At 47.0% G+C, this 10,147-nt stretch overlaps 1 protein-coding gene across 1 annotated transcript in view; it reads left to right on the top strand.

Moving 5' to 3' along the window:
• The first annotated feature begins 1,368 nt into the window (after positions 1 to 1,368).
• MTURN (maturin, neural progenitor differentiation regulator homolog) overlaps positions 1,369 to 10,147 on the top strand; it is a 33,464-nt gene continuing 24,685 nt past the window's right edge. The window contains exon 1 of the mRNA XM_089652070.1: positions 1,369 to 1,893. Within this exon, the coding sequence (XP_089508196.1) occupies positions 1,732 to 1,893 (162 nt within the window). The 5' untranslated portion in view covers positions 1,369 to 1,731. The remainder of the gene's footprint in view (positions 1,894 to 10,147) is intronic.

The raw sequence follows: 10,147 nt of genomic DNA, 5'->3' as shown, positions 1-10,147 counted from the left end.
GATGGGGACACCTGATGTAAGGGAACACTCTGATGGGAACATTGATCTATGGGGGCACTTTGATGAGGACACCTGATGTAAGAGGGCACTCTGATGGGGATACATGATGTAAAGGGGAACTCTGATGGGGACACCTGATGTAAGGGAGCACTCTTAATGGGAACATCTGATCTAAGGGGGCACTTTGATGAGGACACCTGATGTAAGAGGGCTCTCTGATGGGGATACATGATGTAAAGGGGCACTCTGATGGGGACGCCTGATGTAAGGGGGCACTCTGATAGGAACATCTGATCTAAGGGGGCACTGTGATGGGGACACTTGATAGGGACAACTGATGAAAAGGGACACTAATGGGAACATCTGATCTAGGGGGCCACTCTGATGAGGACACCTGATCCAGGGGGGCACTCTGATGGGGGCACCTGATGTAAGGGGGCATGCTGATGGGGACACCTGATCTAGTGGGGCACTCTGATGGGGACACCTGATCTAGTGGGGCACTCTGATGGGGACACCTGATCTAGTGGGGCACTCTGATGGGGACATCTGATCTAGGGGGGCACCTAATGTAAGGGAGCACTCTGATGGGAACATCTGATCTATGGGGGCACTTTGATGAGGACATCTAATCTAGGGGGGGACTCTGATGGGGACACCTGATCTAGCGGGTGCACTGATGGGGACATCTGATCTAGGGGGACACGTGATGTAAGGGGGCACACTGATGGGAACATCTGATCTATGGGGCCACTCTGATGGGGACAACTGATCTAAAGGGACACTTTGATGGGGACATCTGATCTAAGGGGGCACTCTGATGGGGACACCTGATCTAGGGGGTACACTCTGATGGGGACATCTGATCTAGGGGGACACCTGATGTAAGGGGGCACTCTGATGGGGACATCAGATCTAGTGGGGCACCTGATGTGATGGGAACATCTGATCTATGAGGACACGATATAAAAGGGCACTGATGGGGATATCTGATCTAAGAGAGCACTCTGATGGTGACACCTGATGTAAATGGGCTCTGTGACAGCACAAACATAAGATTTGGACCTCATCTGAAACAAAATGTTAATGAATTTGTATTGAATTTTATTAAAATACCCCTGCCCTATAATTTTTATACACATAGTATATTATGCACATAATTCCCTTTAACCACTGTGAGATAAACATACAAGACATAAAAAAATCTGCATGCAGCAATCTGAACACCAAAGCCAAGAAGAGATCTCCATGCACAGATCCGGCGGGCTGTCCACCTGTACGCTACCATTAGCGCAGGAAGACGCAGGAGGCGCTCCAATGCGTCCATTGCTCTCCGCACATCTGTCCTGTGGACGCAGCTCTCGCTCTGCCCGGTTATACCCCGAAGGATGCTGCAGAGGGAGCCGCGCTAGCTTCTCCCAGGCTTCCATCTCTCAGCGGAGAAGCCGGTTGGGCGCCGCCTCGGTGACGTCACGACGACTACCACCCCAGCTGCTGTCAAGGCAGGGCCAGCCGTGACATCACCGAGCTGCATCGTCCGCGTCACACGGCAGCAGCCCAACCTGCAGCTGTGTTCGGGGCGGCCGGGGCGACGAACAATACCCGGAGCATCCGCTGCATCACCGCGGCCTTCCCCTGCACCTCCTCCCCCCCCCGGTTCGGTCCATGAGCAGCATGTAAACAATGCAGACATAGGCGGCCGGCAGGGAGCTCAGCACACCGCGGGGCACCATGGATTTCCAGCAGCTGGCGGACGTGGCGGATAAATGGTGCTCCAACACCCCCTTCGACCTCATCGCCACCGAGGAGACCGAGCGGAGGATGGATTTCTACGCCGATCCCGGGGTCTCCTTCTACGTGCTGTGCCCGGACAACGGCTGTGGGGACAATTTCGTGAGTGCGGGAGGGGGGGAGGGGAAGGTATGCGAGGACGACGATGATGATGATGAGGAGGATGGTACCCATCACAGTGCGTTATACAGGGAGGTGGACTTCCCTGGGGATGTGCTATAGAAGGATGACATAGACGGGACAGGGCCCGGTGACTAGGCTCTATACACCGGGGGCCCTCATATCTGCTGCAGTATTGCCAGACATACACATAGACAGTATATCCTTCCTGTGTATAGGAACATGCAGCTGTAATGGCAGTGCTGGAGGAGAATGACATACATAGGCAGGCAGGGCCCAGTGACTATGCTGTATATACCAGGGCCCTCATATGTCTTGCTGAATTGTCAGACATACTAACATTTATCCGGTCTGTATTTAGGAACATGCTGGCTGTGCCAGAGGAGAATGTCACAGACAGACAGTACAGGGCCTAGTGACTGCTTCATGCTGCACTACTGCCAGCTACACATACTGGACATATACGGATATCCTTCCTGTATTCAGGAACCAACTGGAAATGGCTGAGCTACAGGAGGATGACATACACTGGGGGCCTACAATGTTCACATGTATCCTTCCTGTATTTAGGAGCATGCAACCGGTAATGGCAGTGCTGGAGGTGAATGCCATACATAGACAGTGCATGGCACCCAGTTACTAGGCCTTATACACTGGGCCCCCTCATACATGTGGCAGAATTGCACGGAATACATACATTTATCTGTCCTGTGTTGAGGAACAGCCACCTTGTAATGGCAGCAGTAGAAGAAAATACCACAGGCAGGCGGTGAACAGGGCCCAGTGACTACGCTGTATACTCCAGGGGTCTGATATATGCTGCAGTACTGCTAGTTATAGATAAATATACATCCCTCTTGTATTCAGAAACCAATTGGTAATGGCTGTGCTACAGGAGGATGACATATATTGGGGCCTACAATGTTCAGCAACATATTTATCCTTCCTGTATTTAGGAACATGCAGATGGTAATGGCAGTGCTAGAGGAGAATGCCATACATAGACATTACGGGGCATTCAGTGACTAGGCTTTATTCAGCCAGGTATACATACATTCATCCTTTCTTAATTTAAGAACATGCTGGCTGTGCTGGAGGAGAATGTCACAGACAGTATAGGGCCTAGTAACTAGGCTGTATACACCAGAATCTGGTACATGCTGCACTTCTGCCCGGTACACATTCATATACAGTGGGCGTAGACAAGAATAACCCCCCTTTTAATATAACCACATTTTGTTGCTTTGCAGCCTGAAATGAAGACAGACACAGTTTTTGTTTTATTCAGCTGAATTTAATCAGTACAAGGTATAATATCCAAGTGAGAGATATAACCTCAACATATCAGAAAAATAATTGAAAACATTCAAAACAGAATCCCTGAGTTGGAAAAATGATCACCCCCCTCCTAAAAATGACTTTCAAAAAAGCTATTTGACTTTCAACTTTGATCAGCTGTGGTCATTTTGATTATCTCAGCATGAAAAGAGCTTTCCTGGAACATTTCAGTCCCTTGTAGTGCAACTGAAGTAAAAAATCAACAGTAACATCAGTAACATGGCTGTGCTAGATAAGAATGCCACAGGCAGTGCAGGGCCCAGTGACTAGGCTTTATATACCAGGGCTGATATGTGCTGTAGTACTTCCAAGCAAACATACATTCTATCCTTCCTGTACTCAGCAACCAACTGGTAATGGCTGAGCTAGAGGAAATTGTCATAGATAGGGGCCCACCAAGTAGATTCTGTCTTTCAGGAAACAAATAAACGTATGCTTCCTGTATTCAGGAATATGCTGCTGATAGCCAGTACAAGGCACCCATTGACTAGGCCTTATATCAGTGGTAGTCTGATATGTGTTGCAGCCTTGCCAGGCAAACATACATTTATCCTTTCTGAATTCAGGTTCAAGCAGATGGTAATGGTTATGGTAGAGGAGATCGGCAGTGCAGGGACAAGTGATTTTAAGGGCCAGTTCTCTAGCACCATGTTTGGTACACTTGAGAGCCTTTTCCATACAGTTTTCTTGGCTAATGTTCTACAGGATAGGTCTCCAGATCTTTCCTCAACCCTCCCTAATTGCTCAGCTTGGCACTGGCATGCAGAATGTGGTAATGCATGTGCATAGCCAATTTAGACAGAAGCCAATTTACCTACCAGCATGTACACTGCTCAAAAAAAGGAACACTTTTTAATCAAAGTATAGCATCAAGTCAATTAGACTCCTGGGATATTACTCTAGTCAGTTAAGTAGCAGAGGGGGTTGTTAATCAGTTTCAGCTGCTTTGGAGCTAATGAAATTAACAACAGGTGCATTAGATGGGCAACAATGAGATGACCCCCAAAACAGGAATGGTTTTATAGGCCACTGACATTTTTTCCCCTACTCATCTTTTCTGACTATTTTTCACTAGTTTTGCATTTGGCTAGGGTCAGTGTCACTACTTGTAGCATGAGGCGATACCTGGACCCTACAGAGGTTACACAGGCAGTCCAACTCCTCCAGGATGACACATCAATACATGCCATTGCCAGAAGGTTTGCTGTGTCTCCCAGCACAGTCTCAAGAGCATGGAGGAGATTCCAGGAGAAAGGCAGTTACTCTAGGAGAGCTGGACAAGGCCATAGAAGGGGCTTAACCCATCAGAAGGGCCAGTATCTGCTCCTTTGTGCAAGGAGGAACAGGATGAGCACTGCCAGAGCCCTACAAAATGACCTCCAGCAGGCCACTGGTGTGAAAGTCTCTAAGCAATCAGAAACAGACTTCATGAGGGTGGCCTAAGGGCCCAAAGTCCTCTAGTGGGCCCTGTGCTCACTGCCTGGCACCATAGAGCTTGATTGGCATTTTCCATTGAACACCAGAATTGGCAGGTTTGCCACTGGCGCCCTGTGCTTTTTACAGATGAAAGCAGGTTCACCTTGAGCACTTGTGACAGACGTGAAAGGATCTGGAGAAGCCGTGCAGAACATTATGTTGCCTGTAACATCGTTCAGCGTGACCATTTTGGTGGTGGGTCAGTGATGGTCTGGGTAGGCCTTTATCCTTGGACCCATTATCAGACACTGGTGCAGTGAGTTCTGGGTTCCTCCTGGTGCATGACAATGCCCGGCCTCATGTGGCGAGAGTAAGCAGGCAGTTCCTGGAGAATTAAGGAATTGATACCATCAAATGGCCCCCACGCTTGCTTGACCTAAATCCAATAGAACACCTCTGGGATATCATGTTTTGGTCCATTCAATGTTACCAGGTTGCACCTCAGACTGTCCAGGAGCTCAGTGATGCCCTAGTCCAGATCTGGGAGGAAATACCCCAGGACACCATCCGTCGTCTCAGTTGCATGCCCCGATGTTGTCAGGCATGCATACAAGCACATGGGGGCCATACAAACTACTGAATACCATTTTGAGTTGCTGCAATGAAATTTCAGCAAAATGGACTAGCCTGCTGCATCATTTTTTCACTTTGATTTTTGGGGTGTCTTTGAATGCAGTCCTCTGTAGGTTGATAGTTTTCATTTCCATCACACGATGGGGCATTCTTACATTCCTAACACATTACCCAGTCCATATCAGTATAGATATCCAGCATGATATTTTTCACCATTGAGATCTGATGTGTTTTAAAGCCATTCCTTTAATTTTTTTGAGCAGTGTATTTGGAGTGTGAATGGAAACCCACACAAGCACAGGCAACATTTGCAAACTCATGAAGATTGTATCCTGGGCAGGGTTTAAACCAAGGACCCCATTGCTTCAAGGCATAGTTGCTAGAAACTAAACCACTGTGCTGCCCTTTCTTGATACTGGGGGCTTTATGTGAGGTCCGTGACATCCCCGAGTACTGCACATCAAATTCAGTGAATGTGATGCTAAAGAAAGCTATATAGAAACTGTAAGTGACACTAAAGCTTAATTTTTTTTTAAATAACAAACATGTCTATACTTACCTGCTCTGTGCAGTACTTTTGCACAGAGCAGCCCTGATCCTCTTCTTTTTGGATTCCTGCCGGGGCTCCTAGCTCCTCCCCTTTAAATAGTGCCCCAGGGAAATCCGTTTGCCCTGGGGACACTGCTTGAAGGGGAGGAGCCAGGAGCGCCGGCAGGGACCCAAAAAGGAGAGGATCAAGGCGGGAGCCAATGGGCTTCCGCTGCTGTCTTAGCCAATGAGGAGGAAGAGTCCCCAGAGAGCAGAGGCTGTTGAGAATGTCGCTGGATCTGAGTTCAGGTACTAAAGGGGGCTGCAGCACATAGAAACCTAGAATACATAAAGGTAAAAAATCTTGAGCCTTGAGAACCACTTGAAGTCATGGTCATGACTACATTCATGCTTCAAGAGATGGACAAAGACTGCAGACTTATTATAGGAGTTGGAGACTAGGGACATGCTGCAGAAAGCAATTACAGACTAGAGACGTGTTTCAGGAAATGGTCACAGGCCTTATATACACGGGCATATCATCCTTGCAAAATACTGTGTTTGCCTGCACAGGGTGCATCATTCATGTCTATTGGGACACAATGGCTGCACAGACACAGCCACTGGTCCATTTGACAGTCATGCAGTTGCGGCTGCATGTCCCCAAAACACAGCTCACCACTGGGGCAAAAAAGGTTTTAATGCACCCCCTGTAAGAAAAATTCATGCATGCTGAGGTTTTTTGCTGCGCTACTCTCTGCATGTCAACCACATGTCAACACTTGTCATTTTGTGACACTTCAATAAAGTTAAAAAAAGGAAAACCGTTAACCACCACACGACTGCGCCATAGCCAAAAGACAGCTGCAGCACGGTCATCTAGTTCTAGAAGGGTGTCTCGGGCACGATCTGTGATCAATGTGTCCTTTGGACACAGCTGATCACAGATAAAGGTGAAGGGCCAATTACAGCTGCCCTTTACCATGTGATCAGCTGTGTCCAATCACAGCTGATCACATATAAACAAACTTCTCTTTTCCTCAGCGCTGTCATTGTGTGAGTAAAGGAGAGCCGATAACTGGGAATCCTGACAGCACACATTTACACTGATAATCAGGGCACTGATTCAGGTCAGTGCCAGCCAGTGTCCATCAGTTCCGCCTTATCAGTTCCCATTAGTGCACATTAGAGAAAAGAAAAAGTATTTATTTGCTGAATTTTATAACACAAATGAAGAAACACCTTTTTTTTTAAATTTTCTGACTTTTTTTGTTTGATTAGCAAAAATTAAAAACCCAGTGATGATTAAATACCACCAAAAGAAAGCTCTATCTGTCTCAAACATTTGCTAAAAACTTCATATGGGTACAGTGTTGCATGACTGTGCAATTGTCATTCAAACTATGACAGCGCTGAAAGCTGAAAATTGGCCTGGGCAGGAAGGGGGTGAAGGTGTCCGGTATTGAAGAGGTTAAACAGTGTAATGTGATGAAATGGTGTGAACGACCATTCACTGGCCTCAATAAGTATCTAGGGAAGGGAAACAGACTACTGTCTGCAGGGGCCCTGAGGGCCACAGATTGGGGGCCACACGCTGGGCATAAGGGGTTTATACATTGAAGGTCTACTATGTGCTGCATAATTGCCAGGCAGACATACAGTATATTTAATCTTCCTGTATTGAGAAGCATGCTGAGAGACTGAGCCAACTGACAATCAGGTATCTGGGTGAATCCTGACATTAATGTTGGGATCCTTTCAGAGCCTGGAGCAGCTCTGTGACGTCTCATTCTGGATCATAGGAGAGCAAAAGTAAGTGCAAAAAAAAGCTTTGGCCATACTTTTTATTTAAAGCAGGAGTTTTAGAAAAAGGCTGGTAGGTAGAGATTTTTGAGTAGAAAAGGCTTTTTGTGTACACTGCCTGCGGCACAACTCCATAATTGCAGAGTGCAGCACTCTGAGAACTAGAGGAGGAGCCAGGTGTTGGAGTAATGTAACTTTAGCACTTATGTATGGGAGTTACATCATCAGTGGGTGTCCAGTGGTCATAGATAGGAGATACAAAAGAAGTGGTGAGGAAGAGCACAGAACAAGAAGAGGGCAACTAAGGGGTCATCTTGCCATAATGTGAAAGTACCTGCACTTTTTTCAAAGTGCAGACAGCTAGGTTTGAAGTCCATCTCTGGGAAAGACAGAATTCCTCCATGCAGCAGGGCTCTGCTGCAAGGATTAAATGCTCATTTACGACTAGAGTCAGCTAAAAAAGTTAGGAACCCGTTCTTGTTTTTTTTTTTTGGCGTAGTGTGAGTTGTCAGCACCCCCCCCCCCCTCCCCGGGGGGGGGGGGGGGGTGCTACGGCAACACTGCACTGTGTTTTAGGTGCCATTGAAAATAATGACACCTGAACCTGAGTTTTGTGATCACAGCGATTCTGCTGCGATCCCAAAACGCCCAGGAGTGAATGGCGCTGCCCTGGTTCACACACATGCGATTCTGAATTTGTTTTGCATGACAGGCTAAATATTTTGTGTTTTTATTGAGGTAGTTCACACAGATGCGATCCACACGTATTGTGTTTTAAGTGTCATTATGAAAAGGGTCCTGTGCTTGTTTGTAACGGTGCGTTCCAGACTTGCAAGTGATAGCGTGGCATTGCAGAGATGAGTGTTCATGTAGGATTGCTATTGACAGGATATTTCCCATTGAAGTCTAAAGGAGGTGTTTTTTCGCATTGACATCTACGGGCGGTGGGTTTTTTTTGCATTGAAGTCTACGGGCGGTGTTTTTCCGCATTGAAGTCTACGGGCGGTGTTTTTCCGCATTGAAGTCTACGGGCGGTGTTTTTCCGCATTGAAGTCTACGGGCGGTGTTTTTCCGCATTGAAGTCTACGGGCGGTGTTTTTTCGCATTGAAGTCTACGGGCGGTGTTTTTTCGCATTGAAGTCTACGGGCGGTGTTTTTTCGCATTGAAGTCTACGGGCGGTGTTTTTTCGCATTGACGTCTACGAGAGGCGTTTTTTTGCATTGACGTCTACGGGAGGTGGTTTTTCGCATTGACGTCTACAGGCGGCGTTTTTTCACATTGACGTCTACGTGTGCGTTTTTTCCCATTGACGTCTACGTGTGCGTTTTTTCCCATTGACGTCTACGTGTGCGTTTTTTCCCATTGACGTCTGCGTGTGCGTTTTTTCCCATTGATGTCTGCGGGCGTCATTTTCCCATTGACGTCTGCAGGCGGCGTTTTCCCATTTGATGTCTGTAGGAGCATTTTCCATTTGAAGTCAGTGAGAGGCAGTGTGTGAACCCAGGCACCAGGATACCATTGTTAGTCGCCCTGGCACTTGGGATTTGTAGAGCCCTGGACTAGGGCACAAGAAAAAACACTTTCATTTACAGTGACCCTCTGCTCCCCTGACTGCTGGCATTTTCTTCTTCACTGGCTGGTAGGTGGCTCCCCATTGTCCTCAAATCGATTGAGGAGCTATGGGCCTGCATTGTACTTGGACCTGTGACCACCAAAGGCTGCAGGTGCATGTTTTACAGCCTGGAGGGAGCCTGCAGTGGAAGGTAAGAAAAAGTGCATTTTCTGCTACCTACCTTGCAATGCAGCCCCACTGCAAGGAAGGATTTTGTTTTCCCTGCTTTAAGCTCCACTTTAACATTCATGCATTAGTTTACAAGTTGAAGGGGACTTTTGGAAGATATTTACAATTGTGACAAGAGAAATGTGGTCATTTCTGGCCTCCTCTATGTCTGGCTGTGTGGCTTCTGCGCTTCACTCAGTATTAAAACAGGGCAGGTAAATATTATTTTTTTTTTCTTTATGGGAAGATCCTAGTCCAGCCTTTCCCAACCTTTTCAATACAGAGGAACCCTTGAAATAACTTTCCAGTCTCAGGGAACCCATGCTAAAAATGTCTATATCTACAACTCTTGATGCATTAGTGTAATGGTCACTGTGAATAATGCTCCTTACACCTGTGGTCATTGGGAAGAATCCCCCCCTTACAGATAGCTAAAAGGTTCAATGGTGTCAGTGGGACACTTATCTGAGAGGCAAAATTCCTTATTGCTCAAGGAACTGTATACAACCTCTGGAGGAACCCTGGGGTTCCACGTAACCCTGGTTGAGAACTCTGTCCTAGTCACTTGAAGTATCAGCAGGATAGCTAGGCAACCAGCATTTTCAGGATGAGAGGTCAGCTATTGCACCCTGTTGAAGTCACAGATGGATATTTAGTCTGATAGACATTGTACTAACAACCCTAATGTATCTACATATGGCTAGTTGGCACTAGAACTAGACCTCACTGCCCAGTGT

Source organism: Staurois parvus, unplaced genomic scaffold, assembly GCF_062004578.1.
Source record: "Staurois parvus isolate SC_StPar_1 unplaced genomic scaffold, SC_StPar_1.0 ptg000670l, whole genome shotgun sequence".
NCBI classification, from domain to species: domain Eukaryota; kingdom Metazoa; phylum Chordata; class Amphibia; order Anura; family Ranidae; genus Staurois; species Staurois parvus.
Note: the sequence above shows the minus strand (reverse complement) of the source record. Positions and strands in the feature narration are given on the sequence as shown.